Source organism: Scyliorhinus canicula, chromosome 9 (genome assembly GCF_902713615.1).
Source record: "Scyliorhinus canicula chromosome 9, sScyCan1.1, whole genome shotgun sequence".
Lineage (NCBI taxonomy): Eukaryota > Metazoa > Chordata > Chondrichthyes > Carcharhiniformes > Scyliorhinidae > Scyliorhinus > Scyliorhinus canicula.
In genome coordinates, this window is record NC_052154.1 from 80,646,514 (window position 1) to 80,674,403 (window position 27,890).

Here is a 27,890-nt window from a genome sequence, read left to right on the forward strand (position 1 = left end):
GCCTGTTTCAAGACCTGTACGAAGCCAACAATAACTAGGGAAAAAGCGATAGATGGGAGAAAGCAGAGATACAAAACTTCAATCGGAAGGATGAGGAAGAGAGGAGGAAACAAAGGGGAAATAAGGGAAAATGTGGGGGAGAGAGAGGTGGAAATGCCTTCCAACCCACATTGCCGACAACAGAAAAAATAAAGGGAAGGGGGGGGGGAGGGGGGAATCAGAGCTGGGGGACAGAACACCCAGAACGAAAGAGGGGGATACCAAGGAGGGGACAGGGAGGCCAGGGAAAGTGGAGGGGGGGGGGGGGGGGGGGGGAGGAATCACCAAGAACAACTGTATGTACATCCGTGCTGTAACTATTGAATGTAAAGTTTTACTGTGTATAATTGAAAATGCCAATAAAACTATTCAAACAAAAATGTCGATACTGGTCCCGTAATGACTACCGGATGAAGTACAGCAGAACCACTCAGACGATGCCCCCGGTCCGTTATAACCCTCCAGACCCAGAACAGCGGACACTAGGCAGCCCCGGTCAAAGAGAGCAAAGGATTTCCCCCTCCCACCGTGGAAATGGGACTGGGGGGGGGGGGGGGGGAGCGGGGGATGTCATTCTTCAGGAGGCCGAGGAATCTGCAACCTCAGAGCCTCCCTGTGGCCTCACCTCAATACGATCAACCCCTTGCAACCAGAGACTTCTGAGACACAACAATAACTTTTTGTCACAAGTAGGCTTCAATGAAGTTACTGTGAAAAGCCTCTACTTTGCCACGCTCCGGCGCCTGTTCAGGGGGCCGGTACAGGAATTGAACCCGCTGCTGGCATTACAAGCCAGCTGTTTAGCCCACTGTGCTAAACCAGTCCCGCTATAAACAGAACAGACCACCAGCCTGAAGGGAGGGAACCGAGTGGACATCACGGCTCACTCAACCCCAGGCTAACAGCACAAACACTTCCTCCCCTCTCGCATGGCGTGACCTTTGATTTCAGCTTGAGATTAAAAAAAGTGTCAAATTTGGTGAGAGCGGAACCAGCGCAATTTCTGCTTAAAGCTCAGCGTGGTCTGTGGACCCCACGTACCAAGTTCACCCAGTATAGAAACCGCAAGATTGCAAGTCTGACATTGAACTACTGCACATCGAGTCAACTGGAAAACAAAAGTTACCCTCCTCCACCAACGCCCCGCCCAAACCAGCCGAGGGCCTGGTGCCCAGACGGGATTCAGCTCCAAATATCAGTATGTCTGGAAGAACCTCACTTCGGCCCATCCTCATCCTGGCCCTTTCTTTCACAGGTACTGTGTCTTCAGTTTAACAACACAAATTAAGATCACAAAAATCATCAGAAAGTATGTAAGTTACATCGCAATTTAGAGCTTGGGTAGGTTTCTATTGTTCTTTACGTAGTTCCTCTGCTCTGGTATTAAAAAGGGCAATATTTCGAATTGTTGGCGGTTGTTTCCCCAAAAATATTCCACTTGCCCTCTTCCTCCCAGAAATAAATAATTTATTTTGTTTTTGTTTGTAATAGTAGCGGACACAGCCGACAGAGTGGGACAAATGCTTGATGTGAAAAATGCAATCGCAGGAGGGACGGTGAATTTTTACTGCATGTTCCCGCTGTTCAGGGACAAATCTAAAATCGCAGTGCAGTGGTGGAGAGGTGGCGAACGGGAATTCCTGAACCCGCAGGAACATCCCCGATTAAGCTTCCACATTGAGAGCAAAGCGAGCGCCATTCTGCGGATTCACAAAGTGCGCTTTGAAGATGCCGGATTTTATTATTGTAGAGTGCAGGGCGAAATTAAAGGGAATGGAACCGGGGAAGAGCTGACTGTGAGCGGTGAGTGACCTTTCACAGCGACCGGGGAAACACAACAATGTAATTTACAAGTTATACCAATCGGGGCTACTTAGGGATCTGGGACAGAGGGATCGCGTCAGAAAAGGGCTGGGATGGACACAGCTAATTGCCGTTAATTTCTCACTTGTGACCTTCCATTCTGGTACATTTCCAGTGCACAGCTGGCCATTGCTTCCATTCTGGTACATTTCCAGTGCACAGCTGGCCATTGCTTCCATTCTGGCACATTTACAGTGCACAGCCGACCATTGCGACTGCGGTAGGAAGCTGGCAGAATTTGAGACATCGCGCACTGGACACGGGACGTCGGCGCTTTTGTTGCTGAAAGTTCAGAACAAAAAGGCAAAGACCCAGTATTGCGCAAAGCGGCTCCGTGCTCCGCTTTATTCTGCTATTTCGTAATCATTTACTGCAGAAAAAACAAAGAAACAGAGACATAGAAAATAGGCGCAAGAGTAGGCCATTCGGCCCTTCGAGCCTGCATCACCATTCAATATGATCATGGCTGACCATAGCAAATTCAGTATCCCACTCCCACTTTCTCTCCATACACCTTGATCCCTTTAGCTGTGAGACCCACGCCCACCTCCCTCTTGATTATATCCACCTACCTGGCCCCAACACCTTTCTGTGGTAGATAATTCCACAAATTCACAACTTTTTGAGAGAAGAGGTTCTTCCTCAGCTCAGTCCTGAATGTCTTACCCCTTATTCTTCAGCTGTGACTTCTAGATCTGGACGTCCCCAACATTCATTTTAAATATGCATTTCACAATCTCCTCTAACAATTGCAAGGTGTCTATGTGGAATGTAACAAACGTTTGCTAATTTCTGTTACCTCCAGTCCAGTGAAATCACCCCATGTCAGTGAAATCATTATTACCTTCTGTATAACTATCACCTCATGTCCAGTAAAATCACTACAGTATCACCTCATGTGCAATGAAATCATTAATAATAATCTTTCTTATTGTCACAAGTAGGCTTACATTAATACTGCAGTGAAGTTACTGGGAAAAGCCCCTATTCGCCACATTCCGGCGCCTGTTCAGGTGACCGGCACAGGAATTGAACCCGTGCTGCTGGCCTTGTTCTCCATTACAAACCAGCTGTCTAGCCCACTGAGCTAAACCAGCACAAATCCAGTGAAATCACCATCACCTCACATGCAGTGAAATCATTATCACCTCCTGTGTTACTGTCCCTCATGTCCAGTGAAATCACTCTCACCTCTTGTCCAGTGAAATCACTGTCGTCTCATGTGCAGTGAAATCACCATCGCCTCATGTGCAGTGAAATCACTCTCACCTCCGTCCAGTGAAACCACTAACTAATCCTTCAGCCTTGAATCGTTTATTTTTTGATCAAAATCCGCTATTTACAACGCGTTTAAAACCTTTCATTTTTGTTAACTCCACCCCCCCCCCCCCCCCCCCCCCCACCTTTAAAAGGGTATTCTGGGGCTTTTAGAAATGAAAATTGCAGCCTTGGCAACATGGAAGTGTAAACCTTGTCCAAGGTTGCGGGTTGGAATCTTTTGTAGAATAAAAATGAAATTTGAAGATGTTAGAAATCTTCAGCCGGCCTCTGTGGTGAGAGAAGCGTGATTAACGTTGAGAATTGAATATGACTTTTACTTCGGAAGAAGATGAACGATATTTCCAAAGTTCTTGCTGATAATTTGGAGGCATTGTCAGCGGAACTGGGTTAAAAAAGGGTCTGATTAACATGGAAACTTTCGAGTGAAGAATTATTGACTTTACAGAATGTCGCGTATAATTTATCCCGTCAGGTTGACGGGATCTTAAATCATTGGGTGCCTGGAGCGAAATGGTTGCTTTGTTTGAACGAGTTTGCTCCAGTTATCCAATGAGTAGATTTCCCCAAAGACACAGTGCAATCCCAGTCGGGTCAGAAAGATTTTCTAGATGTGCAGCGGATTACAACCGGATTGTGATATCCCGCCGACTCGAGTTAGTATTGGATTCTGGAGCATCTTCTGCCTTTGTGTGTTTTTAAAAAATGCTCCGATTATGTTATAAAATCCGGCGGACCCAACATGGTCCATTTTACACATTAGTGGGAAATTAAATGACTCTGTAGTCAGAGGTACACCTTTGGAATAAGAGAGATGATAAGTGAATCGCCATGTCACACCTCTCCCAAGTTTTAATATTGATATCACCCGTTAAGCGCTATTGCCAAAATCACTCCCAGTCACCCTTAACTATTGTTGCGAATTATTAATTAAACTGCAATTTACTGGCTGTCCATTCCCCTGTGTTAACTGATCATTTTGTTTGAAACTCACGGGCCACATATAAAGAATCACAGCACTAAACACCGAATTTCCAGCATTACACAGGAAAAACATCCTCTCTAAAAGGCGCGAAAGAACTATCTGAAGGCGTGTTGACTATACAGCTATTATTTCACCAGTGATCTTCAACAGGAGTCTCCCCAAGGAGAAAGGGTTGCAAGGGTTGGTTCGCCGCATCGGACCCCATCCGGCTCGAACGTGTCTTCCTTTGGTCTCGGTATTGTCCATCTCTAATTGCCCATGGGTAGAAACACTCATTAGATTATGGGCAAATCTCCAGAACAAACGTTTCTGTCCTTGAAAATCAATAGGTAATAATAATCAAATCGGAACATCATTGTGCCAACGGCATGGTCTTCCCAAGCTAACTGTCAATTCAGTGGGTTCAAACCCAACCATTCACTATGCATTCACGTTCCAAACCTTGGCCCGAAACAACTCGTATTCGGGGAAGAAAATGTAAGGTCTGATTCTGAGACTAATCCTTAATCGCCGTTTGAATTAGGGGTCAGCATTGGGATGTAATTTGTGACACACACTGTGCCCTTTAATGTCGGCGGCACGGTAGCACAGTGGTTAGCACTGTTGCTTCACAGCTCCAGGGTCCCAGGTTCAATTCCCAGCTTGGGTCACTGTCTGTGCGGAGTCTGCACGTTCTCCCTGTGTCTGCGTGGGTTTCCTCCGGGTGCTCCGGTTTTCTCCCACAAGTCTGGAAAGACTTGCTGTTAGGTGAATTGGACATTCCGAATTCTCCCTCTGTGTATCCGAACAGGCGCCGGAATGTGGTGACTAGGGGATTTTCACATTAACTTCATTGCAATGTTAATGTAAGCCTAATTGTGACAATAATAAAGATTATTATATGATCTTTGTGAACACCCATCATTTCTCACTTGAGTGTAGTTTAAAAACAGCTACTGGCCTAAAATTGCACAATCCTTCCCCCACTGGCCATTGCAAATGCAAAGAGCATAACGACTTTTATCCAGTCATTTTCTTCAGCATTCTGGTTTTGTCACAAGGTTCAAAATAGATGGAAAGGCAGAGAATTGACAGTCTCAGCTTCAACCCAACCATTTAGACAACAAACACCAAGCTATTGTTTAGTCAATGCTGCATGTTGCTGAACATAAATTATTTACAGCATAGAATTTCCATCGGTATACCGAGAAATAGGCCATTAAGTCAGTGTTTTTTTAACAAATGTAGAGCACCCAATTCATTTTTCCAATTAAGGGGCAATTTAGCATGGCCAACCCACCTAGCTTGCACATTTTTGGATTGTGGGGGCAAAATCCACACAAACACAGGGAGAAATTACAAACTCCACACGGACAGTGACCCAGAGCCAGGTTCGAACCTGGGACCTCGGCGCCATGAGGCCGCAGTGATAACCCACTGCGCCACCGTGCTGCCCACCATTTAGTCAAGGTTAAGAACATAAGATAAGAACCTGAGAAATTGGGGCTGGACAAAGCCATTTGATCATTCCAGCATGCTCCACAATTCAACTAGATCTGACTGACCATTTCCGTCAACTCGCCTTCACAAACTATCCCATATCCCTTTATTCCTTGTTCAATATCCCTGAATTTCCTGTCCCAATATCTCTTAATTCCCTCCCTCATATCCCTTAATTCCCTATCCCGATAACCCTTCAGTCCCTCGGCACCCCAAAATCTATTGATTTCTATCTTACTATAATCAGCAACTGGGCAACCACCTCTCACCGGGCTAAGGAATTCCAAAGATTCACAACCCTTTGAGTGAAAAGATTAGGCGGGTTAGGTGGATTGGCCATGCTAAATTGCCCGTAGTGTAAGGTTAATGGGGGGATTGTTGGGTTACGGGTATATGGGTTACGTGGGTTTAAGTAGGGTGATCATTGCTCGGCACAACATTGAGGGCCGAAGGGCCTCTTCTGTGCTGTACTGTTCTATGTCTATATCTCCCCATTTTATCCCTGCATGAATGTGAGCCTACTTGTGACACTAAAAAAGATTATTATTATTCTCAACCTTTATTCTGATTCTGTCGCTCCTTGTTCTAGATTCCCCTGAGCAAGAACATTTTCTACCCTGTCAAGCCCTTTGTTTAAAAATATTTTATATGTTTCAATTAGATCAACTCACACTTTTCTAAATTCCAAGAAATGTAGCATGAGTTTACTCAACCCCTCTTGATAAGACAATTCCGTCAACCCATTCTGAACCCTTATCCATTATCGTTTTAAATCCCTGGGATGCAGTTTGTGGGGTCCACAGACACCGCCTTGTTGTTCCCTCTCTTGGGCAAGTATGTCTTTTTTTAAGTAAGGACTATACACAACTAAAGCTATACACAATCTTCCAGGTGCGGCCTCACCAGTACCCTGTGCAATTGTAGTACTTATTTTACTTTTATACTTCAATCCCTTGGCCACAAAATCTCACATGTCATTCGCCTTTCTAATTGCTTGTTAACTTTCTGTCTTTCCAGTACATCCAGGTCCTCCGAATGGAAACATTTTCCCAACCTCTCTATATTCAAAAAAAATCTGCTTTTCTACTTTTCCTACCGCAGTGGGCAATTTCATCTTCACTATATTGCATTCCATTTTGTCAAATTCTTATTCACTCACCCAACTTGTTCACGTTTCCTACAGCCTTCTTACATTCTCGTCTTGGCTTACTTTCCCATCTAACTTTATATCATAAATTATATTATAAATTTGATACATTAAACTCTATCCCCTTATCTAAGTAACCAATATAGATCGTAAATAGCTGAGGTCCAAGTATTTACCCTCGTGGTGCTCTCAACAGAATTCTTACACACAAGTTTCCTTTCATAAATCCATCTGCTTAATCATATTATGATTTTCTAAATGACCCGTTACCATGCTTCCAATAACAGATTCTCCATTCTGCCTGCCACTGATGTTAGAATAATTGGCTTAGTCCTGAGATTTAAAAAAAATATCCTCATTTATTAAATAGCAGGGTTTATGTTTGATGCCTTCCAATGCTTGGGAAATGTTTTCAAATATAACAAATTCTGGATGTATTCATTATCGCTTTAAACCCCAAGAATGCATTTTGCAAGGCAATGCGGCACGGTAGCACACTGGTTAGCATTGTTGCTTCACAACACCAGGGTCCCAGGTTCAATTCCAGCTTGGGCCACTGTCTATGCCGAGTCTGCACGTTCTCCCCGTATCTGCGTGGGTTTCCTCCTGGTGCTCCAGTGTCCTCCCACAAGTCCCGTAAGACGCGATGTTAGGTAATTTGGACATTCTGAATTCTCCCTCTATGTACACGAACAGGCGCCGGAATGTGGCGACTAGGGGCTTTTCACAGTAGGCTTCATTGCAGTGTTAATGTAAGTCTACTTGTGACAATAAAGATTATTATTATTATATTGGCCATTCCTTTCAATGCGTATCCAGCCTCTCTTTTATTTCCTTATTAATTTTTCGGTCCTCCTTTTCTGAATTCTAATATTGAACCAATTTGCAGGCTTCCTGCTTATTTGTAACATTGTAAGCTTCTTTTGAACTTTTATTATCATTAACTCCTGTTGTTAACCAGGGTTAGACCACTTTTTTAATACATTCTTTGTGCCTTAAATGAATGTTGAAAACAATGTCTTAATTCTTGAAATGCTAGCCATTGCTTGCCCACAGTCATAATGTTTAATGTAATTTCCCAATTTATCTTGGGCCGCATATTTTATTTTAAGATTTAAGACCCTAGTTTCAGACTTAACAAAATCAATGGCCACTCTTCCCAAAGGCCCCTTTGCTACAAAATTATTAATTAACTCGTTCTCATTGCACAAAACTAGATCCACGATAACCCATTCCCTAGTTGGTTCCTATTCATAAAACTATTTTCTTAGACATAGAATTTACAGTGCAGAAGGAGGCCATTTGGCCTATCGAGTCTGCACCGGCCCTCGGAAAGAGGACTCCACTTAAACCCACACCTGCGTCCTATACCTATAACCCAGCAACCCCACCCAACCTCTTTGGACACTAAGGACAATTTGGCATGGCCAATCCACCTAAGTTGCACATTTTGGACTGTGGGAGGAAACCGGAGCTACAGGAGGAAACCCACGCAGACACAAGGAGAATGTGCAGACTCTGCACAGATAGTGGACCAAGCTGGGAACCGAACCTGGGACCCTGGAACCTGTGAAGCGACAGTGCTAACCACTGTGCTGCTGTGCCACCCTTCTACACATTCAATAAATTTGCCCCTTCCACACTATTACTATAAATTTGGTTTGGCCAGTCTATACCAAGATTAAAGTTCCCCCAACTACTGTATTATCTTTACTCTATACACCTCTAATATTCTGTTTTATAATCTGCCTTACACCACAATTAAACCTAAGCAACCTACAAACAACTCACACCAATGTTTTCTGTCCCTTGCTGTATTTTCATACTCCCTCCCCCTTCAGCTATCCCTCCCATGGTGACCATGGGTTTCCATTGGATTGGTCCATGATTATGCTTGGCAGTGTATTTGCTGTTGGCCTTCTGCAGCAACAATGTACTAGGGCACTCTCCTGCTCTTACCACTGCCACCAGGCATATTGGATGAATTAACCTTTTTGGCCACGTTCTGAACATGTCATGTTCTTAGCTCCTTCTAAACAGATTCCACTTTTTAATTTTTCTGACCTAAGATCCATTTTGCTCGACTCACTTCACCCAGCCCTTTATTGTCAGGACCATCCCTCTTCCTTTTGTATTTTGTCTACCTCATCTAAAAATGAAGTACCTTGAATATTTATTTGCCAACATTGGTCACTTTGCAACTACTTCTTTGTCATAGCTATTTGATCAAACCTAGGAATTCTTTTGTATTTTCTGTCCTTTGACTTCAACCTTTCACTTTCAGTCAACAATCTTTAAATCTTGGTACTAGACTAATTGATTATAATTGCATACATTTGCTTTAATTGTAGATTGGGATGTTGTTATTTAACACACTTTGTTCAGTAGCAGCACTCTTGGTTTTGAATCCTGATGGAACATTAAATCAAGTTCACGACTATCCACTTAGGTGAAAATATAAGATCTCGGCATACTTTTTCAAGAGGAGGCCAGTGTCCTGGCTAACAAATATCCCTCCAACAAAATCATTAAAAAATGTATCTATTTGTTTATGGAAACTTGCTGTGGTCAACTACGTTCCTGTGTAGCTTGTTGGCATGCAAAGTGCTTTGGATCATTGTGAAAGTGGTTAAGTAAACGGAAGTTCAACTTTGATAGTAATGTGTGTATTTTCATCACACTTTGGACACAATTAGATGCAAGTATTTTAGGGTTAGCTCCTACAATATGTAGCAAAATATTCTGCAGAATACAAATCTTCCCATTAGACACCCAGTGTTAGCCCTCCATACCTCATTCTGGGAGTGATGCACCACCCAGATCAAGTGCAGAATGGCCAAATGCAGTTTCACTTAGACAGTGGAAACTAAAATTCCATCTTTTGACCTGCTTTAAGGCCATTTATCATTAATTTTGTGAAGGTGTTTAAATCAAAATTAATTTACCTGTTTGTATTGTAATCCTGCTTGCATGCCCCTGGACACAAAGTGATGTGAAGCAGAAAGATAAAATTAATATGAAAAGGTAAAATATCTGAAAAACAGCCTGAGTTCCATTTTAAGCAAATTGGCAGGACCGAAAATTACTGTGGCCTTTGTGTTGCACCATGTAAGCTTAGTCATAAAGATTTGCTGTAGTTGATAATTCTAGTGAAGTTGCAAATAATATATTTATGATTTTAGTAGAAAGTTTGACCAAGAGAAATGTTTCCCCTCAAGGGAGAATCTAGAATTAGGGGCAGAGTTTTCCTGTAAGAGGTCACCCATTTAAGACAGAGCAGAAGAGGAATTTCTTCTCTCAGAGAGTCATGAATCTTTGGAATTCTCAACATGAGAAATCCGTGGAAGACAAGCCATTAAGTATACTCAAGGCTGATACAGACAAATTCATGAACTATAGGGAAGCCAAGGCATATAGGGAACAGGCTGGAAAGTGTAATTGAAATCTGGTCAACATTTAATGGCAGAGCAAATTGGAAAGACCATCTAGCTTCCTGCTCCTAACCCTTATGGTAAGAAGTCTTACAACACCTGGTTAAAGTCCAACAGGTTTGTTTGGAATCACGAGCTTTCGGAGCATAGCCCCTTCATCAGGTGAGTCACCTGAAGAAGCAGCTACGCTCAGAAAGCCCGTGATTCCAAATATACCTGTTGGACTTTAGCCTGGTGTTGCAAGACTCCTTACTGTGCCCACCCCAGTCCAACGCCAGCATCTACTCATCATGGCTATCCCTTATGGTCACTGAATCCGTACTATGGGATTGTGTGTAAATGGTTTAATGTATTTAATTGAACTAGATTCACATGAAAGCAACAACAATGCTGTAATGCATAGCAACCAGCAATTTCCTCTTTTACGACCTTGTAACAGCAAAATCTGCCATTACTTTAAAAAGATAGCAGCGTTACCTTTTAAGGAAGGGTTGATGCAACATGAAGAAGAGAATAGAGAGATTTAAGGCAGACTGGGAAGAAGGTCTTGAGGTGTATAAACACCAGCATAGACTAGCTTGGCCAAATGACTTGTTTCTGTGCTGTAGATTCAGTGCCGGATCTTCTATTGGGATGTTATATGTGGCAGCATACATTAAAGTTTGAAATTAGTGATTACCATTCTTGTTGAAACAATGGTGAGAATTCTCCAGTTGTCAGGATTCACTTTTCCCACTGGCAACGCCCTCCCAGCAGCTGGTTTTGGGATGGGGTGGTTTCAATGGGAAATCCCATTGACAAGCGGTGGGAAGATAGAGAGTTGCCGCCAGCAAAAGGCACGGGTCCGAGAAACACACAGCTTGGGGACCAGGAAGCCTGTCCAATATTTTGGAAAAAAAGTCAGAATTAGCTTAAAGTTTTTATTGATCTCAGCTAATTTGAATTTAAAACAACAGAATAGAATCTTAAAATGATTATGACACAAAAGGATATTCATAGGTAAAGTGCAACTGCAATATTGTGAAATGGTGCTCAGAGCAATATATCAGAAAATTATACCAACTTGGAAATTAAGAAATGCCTTTGTTTTTCATTTTTTCTATAGTTCCTCCAGATCCTCTGAAGATTTTACCAGTGTCCTCTGCAAATGGCTCTCTAACGTATCTGTGTCAAACTTCTGAGTTCTATCCTGATGCTTACAACCTTGTTTGGCTTAAAGATGGTAGACGCCTTACTGCTGGAGTAAAGACATACAGCAAGAAAAATGCCAAGGGACTATATGAAGTTTCCAGTTATTTGAAAGAACCACAGCCTGGTCCAGCTGGGACTGTTTATATCTGTGAGGTATCTCACTCGACTCTTAAGATTCCAACTCGAGTCAGTTACACTGTTGAACTTGCAGGTAGGAACAACACCAGGTTATTTCCGATACATTGTATGTTGTGGTTTCACTGCAATTGATGGGAAATATTTTCACTGTAATAATGTCAGAAATGCAGTGAGTGCAGGGTGGTAATTTTTGAGAAATTGTGGAATCAATAGAGCTGTTCGATAATGGCAAAGTGAATCAGCTGCAGCTCCTGAGCTCAGTGATGTGATTTTACTTCATTTTTGAATCTTACTAATCTTACGGAGCGTGCATTCCGTGGGATACCTCCGGCACCATCAAGATCTTCCATGCCTAGTTGACACCGCCGGGATTGAATGTTATTTGGTTAACTAAATGAAGCAGACGCGTGCACACATCCACACAAACCCATGTGCATCTATCACTGGAAATGAGTTAAGAATTTTGGCTGGTGTATTTTTTTATTCTCCTTGGAGGACTAGTATTGAGTCCATTTGTAGCACATAAACAGCTGCTGTCACTGGTTAACCTAACACAGGGCAGGATTTAACAAGGGTAGTAGTGAAAAGACTGAAGGAACAAGAATGCAAAAAAGACAGTCACACAGACCTGATAATGCATAGTGATTTATAGTCAGCAGTGGGTAACTGAACACTGTCAACCCAAGACAGACAATTTTAAAAATTAATTTCCACAACGTGGGCATCACAAGAATATTTATTGTCCATCTTTAATTGTCCATGAGTCGGTGATGGTGAGTCACATTCTTGAATATCGCAGGCTTTCCAGTCTATACCAGAGACAGTTAATAGCTACATTTCACTGGGTCACATATGGATTAGCCTGGGTAAGGATGGCAAATTTCCTCTTGTATAGGACATTAGGGAACCAGATGGGTTTTTATGACAATCCAAAAGTTACTTGGTCATCATCATTGATTTTAGATTTAATTAATTATATGAATTTTCTTTTTCCAGAATCTGTGGTGGTGTTATACCTCTGGATCATTAGACCATGCTTATGGGTTACGTCTCCACAATGCCACCATTACTCATTGTCACTGCCTGCCTTTTGAATTATGTGGTTATGCTGGCGTTGGGCTGGGGTGAGCACAGTAAGACGTCTTACAACACCAGGTTAAAGTCCAACAGGTTTGTTTCTATCACTAGCTTTCGGAGCACTGCTCCTTCCATTCAACCGAGGAAGGAGCAGTGCTCCGAAAGCTAGTGATTTTAAACAAACCTGTTGGACTTTAACCTGGTGTTGTAAGACTTCTTACTGTGCCTTTTGAATGATTGAAATACAATTATTAGATCCTGGGTATTGAGGCCCACAAACGAGAAATAACATGGTAAATTGTTAATGGTAATTATAAAGGTTTAAGTTATCTAGTGAGAGTAACACCGAAACATAGGACCAGGCAGCTGGCAGTCAAGGACATTGTCCATTCTGACTGTCTGCCACTCTTCTGTGGCTAGGTTTGCTGCAGAGTTTCCCTGGACGGGAGCAGGCATTCTGCGGGAGTCTGCTGGCCCCATAGATGTCTTCCATGCCCAGTTGGCACTGCCGGGATTGGGTGTCTGAAACATGGTTGATTCACTACCCCATCAATTGTTTCCATGTCACCAGAAGTTCACTTGTTGGAGAGGTCAATGGACGATGGTCCTTCATGAGTTTCCATGTGAATGGACAACTCTGCCTTCCACACATCACAGTGACATGAGCAGTGATACCTTGCTGATATTGGCTTCCCTCTTTGTTCTGCACAAATTGTTTCACGACAAAGGGATCTTAGAAAAGATAACCTAATATTTTAAAAATAGAATGAATTCTCATTGGTAGTAGCCTCCTGTTTTTCCTGTTCTTCTTTTTCTGAGGCCACAGACATCTGCCACACCACCAGTACATCATCCATATGTAAATTTAGACACTGTCTGTTAGCCATTATTTAACCCACAGGAGCCAAGCAATTTAATCTATCCTCTCAGGTGGCTGTGAAATATTCCTTGACACTTTTGGAAGAAGAACAGTGTAGATTTTCCAGCGTCCTCGCCATCATTTATCTCAACCAAAACTGATGAATCAGCAAATAATTCGATTGGTGTTTTGGGGACCTCTCTGTCCATAAATTTGGGAAATCCGCGTGTGCTGCCGGCAAAGCAGAGGATCCCGCCGACAGAGAATCTGGACCATTATATTTTTAATTTATGTTTGGGGGAATTTTATTGTGATCTGAACTAAATAGGTTTATGGAGAAGAACATTGGACGTTTTTTTCCATCGGCTGATGCCGGAATCGCAATTGGGTGGAGAATTGGTTCCGATGCCGAAATCATGGCATGCGCCAATTATATGAGAAATTGCAATTCTCCGTTGCCTCTACAGTGGCATCAATGTATTTCACAACACACATACAGTAAACACGATTTACATATAATTCGCGGGCGCAACCCAGAATTCTCTGGGGCGTTCATGAGTCTCTGCCTCCGATGGGCCGAATTCCCAATGTGTTTCACATATGTTTTTAAAAATCATGAAACCGGTGTCGTGGATGCTGAGGGAGAGAAAGAGGGTACGGAAAGTGTCCAATATTGCCATAGTTTGCGAATAGTTGTGCCAATGGCAGGGGGGCTTCTGCCTGGGCTGGGGGTGGGTTCGCAGGAGGTGGTCAAGAGGTGGGCCGTAGGGTCGGGGTGGATGGGCATGGAACACCATTGCCGCACCAACAAGGCAGCCATGCAGCGGCGCATGATGCTGACTGTCCACTGTGAACTTAGGGCCACAGGTCATATGGGTGTCTCCCCAGGGCACTCCCCTAAGAACCCTCTGGCCCCAGCCAACCTATCAGCGGGATGGGCATGCTCCAGCACAACTAGTGCCACTTTATTGGCTGGGCTGAGTGTGTGTGGGCATTGTAATGTGTATATGCGGCTGCAGCTTGTCAGCCTAACGAGTGTCAATCACGGACCCAGCAAATCCGTACCGTTTTTCTTTGAAATCCATTGTGTTCCATGTGGTACTGATGGTACTCACCCCTCCACAATCAATGAATCACAGGTTCAGCGGCAGTTTTACTGTTGTGAAAATCGATGAATCTTGCCCCGGCATCAAAACCTGGTCTCAGGAACGGAGAATCCAGTCCCTTTCCTTTGTCAAATATTTTCAAGTCCAATTGAAAACACAAAGACACATAAAATAGGAGCAAGAATAGACTATAGAGCTCATATACAGCTCATAGAGCCTGTGCTGCCATTCAAAATGATCAAGATCGATCTTGGGTTCAACTCTACCCGAGTAAGATGCCGAATAAAACGTGTTTAACTCCATGTTTAGAAGAGCACCATCAACTATAACCATGCCATCGTTTTCACTTCTTTTAGCCAAACTTTTGGATTGTTTAATTGATCTAACCTATTATTGTTAATCTGAACTGAATCATGGACAGTTTTGACCCATGTCGAGCAGGAGCAGATTAAGACTCTCACACTGGTGAGAAGCTTGTGAGTTGTAATTTTACGGGGTCAACAATCGTTATTCAAACTGTTTAATGTAGGAGCAGTAATTGTAATATTGGGTGTTTGTATTTGTGCAGGAAGATTACATTCATATTATCACCTATACTGAATGACTAGGTTTTATTCTGTATGTATCTTGCAGGCATTGATTCCAGTGGCTTTCTTGCTTGGTGGATCTACCTCTGTGGAGCAATAGCTTTACTGCTTCTGATTATTGCACTGGTGCTTTGTTGTAAATTCTGTTGTTGCAAAAAACCTAAAGGTAAGGGAGCCATCTTATTCCATTAATGGCTGAACTTCTAGATTTAATATTTATCAATTATAAAAATACAGAAATTATAATAAATTGAAAGAATATGTGAACTAATCTTATTCATCTGCAATAACTAAACCGTAGGATTAAAAATACTACTTCAATTCTTCAATGATATTTTATGCAATTTGAGCTCAGAAAGGTGAAGGATGTTAATTTTGTAGATTGGAACACTTCCCTTTTAGGCACCAAGGCTTTCCCGATTAGGTATAACATATCTAAAGTCAGGATGAAGTTCCTCCGACCCTCCTACAGAAATATGGTACAATTTAGGGGTTGGATTTTCAATCGCCCATGAGGAGCAAGATTGGGTGTGGGTGCACTTTGAAAATGGTACACCTAGCTGGCGTGTTAATCTGTCAATGCTTCTCAAATATGTTTCAATATTCAAAACAAGAGTGAGGGTGGTAGAAACTGGCAACCTGTCAGCCTGCAATTAAGATAACATGGAATAGGAAGAGGAGTAGATCTTACTGCCCTTGAGTCTGCACCATCATTCAATATGATCATAGTTGACCTTGGGCTTCAACTCTGCTTTCCTGCCTGCTCCTCATATCCCTTGATCTCCTTCAGTTTTTTCTATGTTTCAATTAGTTACCTCTAATTTTTCTAAACTCCAGAAAAGATAGGCCTAATTTACCCAACCCTTTGTCCTTCATCTTCAGGGGCCAATTTAGTGACCACTCACCAGCACCTCCAATGCAAGTACATCCTTCCTAATATGTAGATTAAAGCTGCACAGTATTCCAGATGTGGTCTTGCCAAAGTTCGACAGTTGCAGCAAGTGGGTTTTAAGGCCCCACCATACAATTCCTATTGGGTGAGCTTCCGCCCGCTTAAAAGTGAAATTCATATTCCACGGGCAGATCTTTTGACAATCCTTTGTGGCGACCATAATAGCCCTCCCACCTCAAGTCCATTTCTCCCTTAGTACTCCCACGGTAAGGAGGTCTCTTCTGCATTTTCGCAATCCGTCTGAAGTCCGTCGAGGGTGGAACTGGATCTGGAGGTGTGAACCGAATTGGAGATCTTCGCTTCCAGAGGGATCGTTGAAGAGTTGCTGACACGGGTTCCTCCTTGGTGCCTGCTTCAGTCGGAAGCCAGCTTCCTCTGCTTCCATCTTGGAATCCGAGTCCATGCTATTAGAGGAAATGGGTGCAGGATTCCCTTCTGGATGTTTCCCTACACTCGCGGCAGCCACCTCTGTGGCTGGTAGTGAGGCTTGTACAGGGATAGACCCCCCTACCTCTGAGATGGTCCCGGTGTTCCCTCATGATCTTACCCTGGTCCTTTACTTTGTAGGACATACTGGTTCCTTTTTCTCCATTATGACTTCAGGGATCCAGCTGGAGTCATCTTGGAGATTCTTCACATAGACCAGATCACCTGTCTTGAATATTCTTTCTGTTTACGCAGAACCATAATTTATTTTCTGGTTCTCTTGTTGGGACACCATCCTCCCTGCCAGGTTTGAGAATAGTTGGCTTAGTTTCGTGCAAAGCCGTCGGCCCATTAATCGTTCCACAAGGGAGATTCCTGTTGTTGTATGAGGAGTGGTCCTACAATTGAATAAAAATCGTACCAATTTGGTCTTTATTGACAATGCCGGTTGTATTTTCATGCTGATTATAAAGGTTTGCACCGCCCATTCTTCCAGCCCATTTGATGATGGGTGTTAAGGCACTGTTCTAATGTTTCTGAAACCATTAGATTGCGTGAAGCTTTGGAACTCACCACTGGTGACGGTATTGTCATTGTTGGAAACCAGGGTTTCCTGTATGACATGTGTGCACAAGCTCTGTCATAGTTTTTCGCTCGTAGAGTGGGAGGCCATGAAACCTATGTGGAGCGTGCATCTACCAGGATCAAAAATATGGAACCTATTAAAAGGCCCGGCAAAGTCCATGTGCACGTGAGCCCACAGCCTGCCTCCCACTCCCAAGGGTACAGGGAGCCTGAAGGAGGGACGTTCTAATTATCCTGGCATAAATCGCAGTGCTTCACCAAGTCTGTGATGTCTGAATCGAGACTGGGCCACCAGACATAGCTCTTGGTAAGCATTTTCATTATAGATACCCCAGTGTGGCCATTATGTAGTTCCAGTCGAATTGGGCACCGTTCTGGGCAGGGGCCAACTACCTGAGACCCCACAGAATGATACCATCCTCAACACTGAGTTCATATTTCTTGTTCAGATAAGATTTCGTTTCTTCAGGAGGTTGTCCTTGGATTCTGCCGTTCAGGATCGTGTGCTTCAATTTTGAGAGTCTTTTTGCACTCGAGTGTGGATTTGTTTTACTGGTAAATTCTCTAAAAATGTAAGGCCATCAAGACCTCTTCCAATGCTGACAGGGAGCCAGGCTATTGGGCATCGGGAGGCAAATCAAGTATAAACATTAGCTATTAACTTTCCTGGGCTGTGCTCTAATAGATATTCGTAAGCTGCAAGTAACATGGCCCAACGTTGTATCTGGGCGGAGCCAAAGGGGAGGCGGGGGGGATTGCTTTATCCTCTTTAAAATGCCCCAATAAGGACTTGCGGTCTGTCACAATTAAAAATCCGTCTGCAGTAGAAGTATCGGGGAAATCTTTTTACACCAAACATGACAGCAATTCCCTCCTTCTCAATTTGAGAATACCTCAATGGATACCTCAGGGATGGTGCAGGCGGGAGGGATTCAGATTTCTGGATAACTGGGGCTCTTTCTGGGGAAGGTGGGACCTCTATAGACAGGATGGTCTACATCTGAACCTGAGGGGCACCAATATCCTGGGGGGGAGATTTGTTAGTACTCTTTGGGGGGGTTTAAACTAATTCAGCAGGGGCATGGGAACCTGGATTGTAGTTTTGGGGTGCGAGAGATTGAGAGTAGAGAGGTCAGGAGCACAGTTTTGACTTCGCAGGAGGGCGGCAGTGTTCAGGTCTGTGGTTTGAAGTGTGTCTATTTCAATGCCAGGAGTATACGAAATAAGGTAGGGGAACTGGCAGCATGGGTTGGTACCTGGGACTTCGATGTTGTGGCCATTTCGGAGACATGGATAGAGCAGGGACAGGAATGGTTGTTGCAGGTTCCGGGGTTTAGGTGCTTTAGTAAGGTCAGAGAAGGGGGCAAAAGAGGGGGAGGTGTGGCGCTGCTAGTCAAGGACAGTATTACGGTGGTAGAAAGGATGCAAGATGGGGACTCTTCTTCCGAGGTAGTATGGGCTGAGGTTAGAAACAGGAAAGGAGAGGTCACCCTGTTGGGAGTTTTCTATAGGCCACCTAATAGTTCTAGAGATGTAGAGGAAAGGATGGCGAAGATGATTCTGGAAAAGAGCGAAAGTAACAGGGTAGTTGTTATGGGAGACTTTAACTTTCCTAATATTGACTGGAAAAGATATAGTTCGAGTACATTGGATGGGTCGTTCTTTGTACAATATGTGCAGGAGGGTTTTCTGACACAATATGTTGACAGGCCAACAAGAGGTGAGGCCACTTTGGATTTGGTTTTGGGTAATGAACCAGGCCAGGTGTTAGATCTGGAGGTAGGTGAACACTTTGGAGACAGTGACCACAATTCGGTAACCTTTACGTTAGTGATGGAAAGGGATAAGTATACCCCGCAGAGCAAGAGTTATAGCTGGGGGAAGGGCAATTATGATGCCATTAGACATGACTTAGGATGTGTTGGTTGGAGAAGTAGGCTGCAAGGGTTGGGCACACTGGATATGTGGAGCTTGTTCAAGGAACAGCTATTGCATGTTCTTGATAAGTACGTACCAGTCAGGCAGGGAGGAAGGGGTCGAGCGAGGGAACCGTGGTTTACCAAAGAAGTGGAATCTCTTGTTAAGAGGAAGAAGGAGGCCTATGTGAACATGAGGCGTGAAGTTTCAGTTGGGGCGCTTGATAGTTACAAGGAAGCGAGGAAGGATCTAAAGAGAGAGCTGAGACGAGCAAGGAGGGGACATGAGAAGTCTTTGGCAGGTAGGATCAAGGAAAACCCAAAAGCTTTCTATAGGTATGTCAGGAATAAAAGAATGACTAGGGTAAGAGTAGGGCCAGTCAAGGACAGTGGTGGGAAGTTGTGTGTGGAGGCTGAGGAGATAAGCGAGATACTAAATGAATACTTTTCGTCAGTATTCACTCAAGAAAAAGATAATATTGAGGAGGAGAATGCTGAGACCCAGGCTATTAGAATAGATGGCATTGAGGTGCGTAGGGAAGAAGTGTTGGCAATTCTGGACAAGGTGAAAATAGATAAGTCCCCGGGGCCGGATGGGATTTATCCTAGGATTCTCTGGGAAGCCAGGGAAGAGATTGCTGAGCCCTTGGCTTTGATTTTTAGGTCATCATTGGCTACAGGAATAGTGCCAGAGGACTGGAGGATAGCAAATGTGGTCCCTTTGTTCAAGAAGGGGAGTAGAGATAACCCCGGTAACTATAGGCCGGTGAGCCTAACGTCTGTGGTGGGTAAAGTCTTGGAGAGGATTATAAAAGATACGATTTATAATCATCTAGATAGGAATAATATGATTAGGGATAGTCAGCATGGTTTTGTGAAGGGTAGGTCATGCCTCACAAACCTTATCGAGTTCTTTGAGAAGGTGACTGAACAGGTAGACGAGGGTAGAGCAGTTGATGTGGTGTATATGGATTTCAGTAAAGCGTTTGATAAGGTTCCCCACGGTCGGCTATTGCAGAAAATACGGAGGCTGGGGATTGAGGGTGATTTAGAGATGTGGATCAGAAATTGGCTAGTTGAAAGAAGACAGAGAGTGGTAGTTGATGGGAAATGTTCAGAATGGAGTTCAGTTACGAGTGGCGTACCACAAGGATCTGTTCTGGGGCCGTTGCTGTTTGTCATTTTTATAAATGACCTAGAGGAGGGCGCAGAAGGATGGGTGAGTAAATTTGCAGACGACACTAAAGTCGGTGGAGTTGTAGACAGTGCGGAAGGATGTTGCAGGTTACAGAGGGACATAGATAAGCTGCAGAGCTGGGCTGAGAGGTGGCAAATGGAGTTTCATGTGGAGAAGTGTGAGGTGATTCACTTTGGAAAGAATAACAGGAATGCGGAATATTTGGCTAATGGTAAAATTCTTGGTAGTGTGGATGAGCAGAGGGATCTCGGTGTCCATGTACATAGATCCCTGAAAGTTGCCACCCAGGTTGATAGGGTTGTGAAGAAGGCCTATGGTGTGTTGGCCTTTATTGGTAGAGGGATTGAGTTCCGGAGCCATGAGGTCATGATGCAGCTGTACCAAACTCTGGTACGGCCGCATTTGGAGTATTGCGTACAGTTCTGGTCGCCTCATTATAGGAAGGACGTGGAAGCTTTGGAACGGGTGCAGAGGAGATTTACCAGGATGTTGCCTGGTATGGAGGGAAAATCTTATGAGGAAAGGCTGATGGACTTGAGGTTGTTTTCGTTAGAGAGAAGAAGGTTAAGAGGTGACTTAATAGAGGCATACAAAATGATCAGAGGGTTAGATAGGGTGGACAGCGAGAGCCTTCTCCCGCGGATGGAGGTGGCTAGCACGAGGGGACATAGCCTTAAATTGAGGGGTAATAGATATAGGACAGAGGTCAGAGGTGAGTTTTTTACGCAAAGAGTGGTGAGGCCGTGGAATGCCCTACCTGCAACAGTAGTGAACTCGCCAACATTGAGGGCATTTAAAAATTTATTGGATAAGCATATGGATGATAAGGGCATAGTGTAGGTTAGATGGCCTTTAGTTTTTTTTTTCCATGTCGGTGCAACATCGAGGGCCGAAGGGCCTGTACTGCGCTGTATCGTTCTAACCTTCTAAATCCACTTGGCATCCAAGAGAGTGCTGGATGCACAGCAATGGGCCTTTCTGTCCAGCAGTGTGAAAGTACCTCCCAACCCCGTAAGGGAAAGCAAAACGTGTCAGGATGAGTTCCTTTTAGAGGTTGAAATGGGCCAATAAATTGGACACATTAGCTGCCCTTTTACGTTCTCGAGGGCCTCCTCCTGTGGCGCCCACCAAGATCATTTCTGGCACTTTCGCAGTAGTATGGAGACAGGAGACAGCAAGGAGGCCAAATTCGGGATAAACCTCCTGTAATAATTTACTAATCCCAGGAAGGATTTCAATTACATTGTATTTCTTGGAGTTGTTGTTTCCTGATGGCTATTGCCTTGTCTTCCACTGTGCGTAGCCCCTTTTTTCTCCACCCAATAACCCAAATAGATCACTTTGCTTGCTTGGAAAACAATTTTCCTCTTTTCTGATGTGTACCAGCTTTTGAAAATCACTGCCAGACTTCTAAGTTTGCCAGGTGCTCTCGTCTGAAGTCGCCATCAGCAGAACGTCATCCAAGTACACTGGCATTTTAGGGAACCCTTGGAGTATGTTCTCCATCATCCGTTGGAATGTGGTGCATGCCGATGAGACCCCAAAAGGCAAGCGAGTATACTCAGAGAAGCCCTTATCCATGTTGATTTTAACATGTTTAGGGGAAGGCTTGTCTAATTGAAGATGAAGATAGGTGTGGCTCCTATCTAGCTTAGTGACTGTCTGGCCACCTGGTTTTTGTCTATTCACGGCAAGGGGTACTCATCCAGTTTGGAAAGCAGGTTGACCATTAATCATAAGCTTAGAATTCCCACAGGGATGGAGCAATTTGTCCTGTTTAGAACATAGATCATAGAACATAGAACAGTACAGCACAGAACAGGCCCTTCGGCCCTCAATGTTGTGCCGAGCCATGATCACCCCACTTAAACCCACGTAACCCGCAACCCAACAATCCCCCCATTAACCTTACACTACGGGCAATTTAGCATGGCCAATCCACCTAACCCGCACATCTTTGGACTGTGGGAGGAAACCGGAGCACCCGGAGGAAACCCACGCACACACGGGGAGGACGTGCAGACTCCACACAGACAGTGACCCAGCCGGGAATCGAACCTGGGACCCTGGAGCTGTGAAGCATTGATGCTAACCACCATGCTACCGTGAGGCCCCGTTTAAGGATGGGAACGACAGAGAGTACTGCACACTCTGCGCATTACAAGGGTCTTATTATACCTAGCATTGGCGCCGGTCCCACTGCGCATGCGCAGACCTCCGGCGCCCATCTGATGCCGGGGATCGGCAGCTGGAGCGATGTGAGTCGCTCCAATGCCGTGCTAGCACCCTGTAGGGGTCAGAATTGCTGCTCCTGAGGGCATGTTGACGCCGTCGAGAAACACGACAGTGTTTACAACGGCACCAACACTTAGCCTCATGATCAGAGAAACCCGCTCCCTATTTCCCTACACACTTGGCAACGAATGCAAAGTGCCTGAAATGGCTTTTGAACTATCTCAAGACTTTCTGAATTTTTGTTGCCTATTGTGCCAGTGTGTTATTTACATCCCGTTAAAGTTACAGACAGCTTTCCTTTCCCACCATTACTGACCTTGCTAGACCTCTTTGACTCTCCACCTTTTCCTGTAAACAATTATACAAATGAGTTTACGACAGAGCATTCAGTTCAAGAAAATAAATAAATTACTTTCAACTCTTTAGAGAGAGACATTTTTACTTTCAAATAAACCAACAAGTTTAACCTCTTATCATTTATTTATCTACTTTAGCCACTGAAACTCATATTTCACCACTAAATGTTGCCTACAAGAAGACTGATATGTTGTTTAAGACTGAGCAATTCTCTCTGTCTTGCCTCATCTCTCTTTATTTTAAAGATACCACAATGGTCATTTATATATTGAATTTTCCATTCTTATTTTCACTAAGTTCCAAATAAGTCATCATACTCACTGCACCACCTTCCTGTAACATCATTTTAGTGAAATTAAGACTCATAACTCAACCACTAATTGCAGAACCCCTTACTTCCAAGAGTTTCCACTTCCTCTACAAGTCTACAGGAAATTGAAAACGTTTGTCACTGGTTGACTACTACTTCTGGAATTTGACTTTTTCCCTTCTGCACTCTTCAAACTTGGTTTTATCCAACACTGAGCCCTGGTCTATAACTTAGTTTCCTCAATTTGTAAAGAAGTCTATCTCCTCTTAGAATATAGTTATGAATTATATTTTACATTCTATCAAAATATGAAACAAAAATTGCCTTGTGAGAAAAAATGGAAACTAGTTCCCAAGGTTGTCTGTCACTGCAGCTGTAAATTAATTTTCAACCAACATTACAAATATCAATGCTCTATGTGTCTTTGGCCAAAAGCTCAGCAGTTTCAATTTAATTAGTAAGTGCTGATTTAGTGTTGATAAATGAGATGGAGCATAGAACATACAGTGCAGAAGGAGGCCATTCGGCCCATCGAGCCTGCACTTAAGCCCTCACTTCCACCCTTTCCCCATAGCCCAATAGTGGCATGTGGTGCAGTGGGTAGCACTGGGATTGAGGCGCTGAGAACCGGGGTTCGAATCCCACCCCTGGATCACTGTCCGTGTGGAGTTTGCACATTCTCCCCATTTCTCTGTGGGTTTCACCCCCATAACCCAAAGATGTGCAGGTTAGGTGGATTGGCCACACTAAATTGTCCATTAATTGGAAAAAATAATAATTTGGATACTCTAAATTTTGGGGCAGCATGGTAGCCTAGTGGTTAGCACAATTGCTTCACAGCTCCAGGGTCCCAGGTTCGATTCCCGGCTTGTGTCACTGTCTATGTGGAGTCTTCACGTTCTCCCCGTGTGTGCGTGGGTTTTCTCCAGGTGCTCCGGTTTCCTCCCACAGTCCAAAGGTTAGGTGGATTGGCCATGGTAAATTGCCCTTCGAGTCCAAAATTGCCCTTAGTGTTGGGTGGTGTTACTGGGTTATGGGGATAGGGTGGAGGTGTGGGCTTCGGTAGGGTGCTCTATCAAAAAAAAGAGTCGGTGCAGACTCAATGGGCCGAATGACCTCCTTCTGCACTATAAATTCTATGAAACCCCATCGAACCTTTTTGGTCACAAAGGGCAGTTTATCATGGTCAATCCACATAAGCTGCACGTCTTTGGACTGTGGGAGGAAACAGGAGCACCCGGAGGAAACCCATGCAGACACATGGAGAACATGCAGACTCTGCACAGACAGTGACCCAGCGGGGAATCGAACCTGGGACCCTGGCACTGTGAAGCATCCACCTGTGCTACCGTGCTGCCCACCACCGTGATTTATGCATTAATTTTTTCTTAGGACTCTATTGCAACTTCAAGTCTACATTCCGGAGTTATGGAGGTTGCTGGATGAATCAAGTCTGGCATATTCTTAACATATTTTAGTTCCAAGTTTGGATGGTGTGTAGCTTGGAGGAGAGGTGGTGGCCATGCCTCTGCTGCTTTTGTCCTTATTGTTTGCAGAAGTTGCAGGTTTGAAAGGTGCTGTTGAGTTTCTGCAGTGCATCTTTGGTACACAATGCTGTCGGTCTGTGTTAGTGCTGGAGGGAGTGAATATTCAAGGTAGTGGATGGCAACTGATCAAGTGGGCTACTTTGTCCTGGATGGTGTCGAGCTTCTTGGATGAAGATGGAGCCACACTCATCCAAGCAAGTGGAGGGAATTGCGTCACACTCTTGACTCGTGCCTTGTAAATGTTGAGCAGGCTTTGGGGAGTCAGGAGGTGAGTTACTCTTGCAGTCACAGTATTTATAGCGCTGGTCTAGTTCAGTTTCTAGTCACCAGTAACCCCCAGGATATTGGTTGGAATTCTAATCTTTAATTTTTTATTAGTCTCACAAGCAGGCTTACATTAACACTGCAATAAAGGTACTGTGAAAATCCCCTAGTCACCACATTCCGGCGCCTATTTGGGTACACAGAAGGAGAATTAAGAATGTTCAGTTCACCTAACAAGCACGTCTTTTGGGACTTGTGGGTGGAAAATGGAGCACCTGGAGGAAACACACGCAGACACGGGGAGAACGTGCAGACTCCACACAGACAGTGATCCAAGTCGAGAATCAAACCCAGGTCCCTGGCGCTTTGAAGTAACAATGCTAATCACTGTAGCTACTGTGCTGCCCCAATGTTAATGGAGCTGGTTTAGCACACTGGGCTAAATAGCTGGCTTTGAAAGCAGACCAAGGCAGGCCAGCAGCACGGTTCAATTCCCGTACCAGCCTCCCCGAACAGGCGCTGGAATGTGGCAACTAGGGGTTTTCACAATAACTTCATTTGAAGCCTACTTGTGATAATAAGTGATTTTAATTCATTTCATTTTATTAATGCTGTTGAATGTCAAAGGGAAATAGTTATAATCTCTCTTGTTAGAGATGGTCTTGCATCAAGGTTACTTGCCACTTATCAGCTGAGTCTGAATGTAAAATTAAAACGTTCCCCCTTTTACAGCCTAAAGTATTGGTATCTGGTTTGTAGGTTAAGGTACACATTGGCTAGATTTTCTGATCTACAATATACTTTATCAGACTATTGTAGTTTTATGGCATCTCTAATACTATTTCAATTTCATATTCTGTGTCTATTTTGCTTCAGTGGAGTGGTTGATTCCGTAATGTATAGTTTTATGATGAATATGATGACTTATTTTAAGCAATAGATTAATTCAATAATTTGACAAATAGAAACTTCCTGTTCAATGCCACTTCAATGCTGACTCAACAGGGTATTCCAGCATTTTTGAACTCTTATATTTCATGCGTTTTTCTTACAGCTCGTGAACGCAAAATTCAAATGAGGCAATGTGTTCGCTGCTTTGAGCCAATAGTGCAAAATCCTAAATGCAAAGAACAAGAAGCAAAGAAAGTCAATACTCAGACACCACAGAGGAACACAAGTAAAGTAGAAAAAGCTAACAAAACCTCATCACAGCGCAAGAAACATCATAAGAGAGATAAGGACCCCGTGCTTGCCTGATGGTGGAAAAATAAATCTGAAAAGTATTTTGTGACAATCATAGTTCTCTTTAAAGAACTACCTTCATTGCATACTTCATAAATGAGTGAACAAGAGAATTCGAACATCATAAAATTACTGCATTTAACCATATTTGTTCACTCATAAAACATTATTTCTGATCTGTGAATTAATATTTCTGAATTGAGAATATTTATATCTGATCACTTTTGGTACTTATGACAGGGCCCTCGGAAGGGTGTTCATATTTCACCGAAGATTGTTGTGAGAAAATTAATTTCTGAAGGATTCCACATGTGGGAAAGTGTGATAAAAGCAAGTATAACTCAATTCCAGTACTCCAGCCACACTCAGCCAGAGAAACCTTTGTGTCTATTCACTTACTGTTTATAGAATAAATTGCCTCTTTCATATCCCGTATATGGAATTTGAATCCACCCATTGACAACCAGGATATAACATTTCCCTCTCCATTTGTACCCTTTCTATGGAATACAAGGCCATATTGGTATCTGATTGGAGCAATCTCCAATTTGTGTGCGAGTTAGTATAAAATGGGTGATAGGGAATCAACACACTGCTTTACATCTCTTCTAATTTTTTATCCACCCCACTATGCAGAATTTTAATGCCTATATCCATCTAATACATTACATTTTATTGGCTCTTTATTTAACTGCTGTTTCAGGTACTGTACATTTCATAACATTGCAGTGCCCTAGTCACATACACTATGTAGAATTTTCATTTCCTTTTTACAGTCAGTGGACTGAATTCCAATTCTGATTCATACTATCGCACAGAATTCTTGTTCTCATTTGTATCCATTGTCCAGAATTCTGTATCATTTATTTCTAGTTTGCAGGGTTCCAGTTTATATCCAATTTCCATTATAATCTCTGTCAATATGTTTAATCATATTCTAAACTTACATTATGCAAGTGCTTATCTTGTTATGTAAAATAAAGCAATAAAAGTGTACTAACGTAAAAGTGGTAGAAGCTGTGGGACAACCAGGTAACATTTAAAATAATAAGAGGCCTAATTGGAGTAATTAGGGACAACCTACTTATTTTTAGCAGAGGGATCAAAAACCAAAGACCATGGATTTAAAGTCATTGGTAGAAGGTTGAGGAGGGAGATGAGGAAACATTTTTTCACCGAGAGGATGGTAAGGCTGTTGGAATCACTGCCTAAAGGAGTGATAGAGGCAGAAACTCACAACGCATTAAAAAATATCTGAATGTCTACTTGAAGTGATGTGCTACAGGACAAGTGCACGAAGGTGGAATTAGGCTGGGTAACTCTTTAATGATTGACACAGACAAGATGGACCGAATGGCCTCCTCTGTGTTGTACATGTTCTATGAGTCTGTTTTTATTAATCTCATATTCCAGTGACTGTCGAGAATAAGTTATTTACCTGCATCATATACCATTTGTTATAAAGGACTGTGTTCTAAATATATACTTTTGTCTGATACTGTTACGATAATTGATCTAAAAAAATATATACAACAAATTCCTTTGGTTAAAAAATGTGCAAATGGTGAAGTACAGTAAAAGAGGTCACACCAGTTTATTGGTTGCATTAAATAGTCCCTCAGAGGCTTGTGCTACTACGTATTTTGGAATTAAAAATAAAATAAAAATTTAGAGTACC

At 43.2% G+C, this 27,890-nt stretch overlaps 1 protein-coding gene across 4 annotated transcripts; it reads left to right on the plus strand.

The window, feature by feature from the left end:
- The first annotated feature begins 1,062 nt into the window (after positions 1-1,062).
- LOC119971471 (natural cytotoxicity triggering receptor 3 ligand 1-like) lies at positions 1,063-27,890 on the plus strand. 4 transcript variants are annotated; one of them, XM_038807038.1, is made up of 5 exons: positions 1,063-1,294; positions 1,531-1,842; positions 11,328-11,624; positions 15,227-15,346; positions 26,025-27,890. In XM_038807038.1, the coding sequence occupies exons 1-5, from the start codon at positions 1,240-1,242 to the stop codon at positions 26,225-26,227; spliced, it is 987 nt and encodes a 328-aa protein (XP_038662966.1). In that variant the 5' UTR covers positions 1,063-1,239; the 3' UTR covers positions 26,228-27,890. The 4 variants fall into 4 exon arrangements, with proteins under 4 accessions (XP_038662966.1, XP_038662969.1, XP_038662968.1 ...); XM_038807041.1 differs by having other exon boundaries at positions 15,227-15,343; positions 26,023-26,085; XM_038807040.1 differs by having other exon boundaries at positions 1,185-1,352.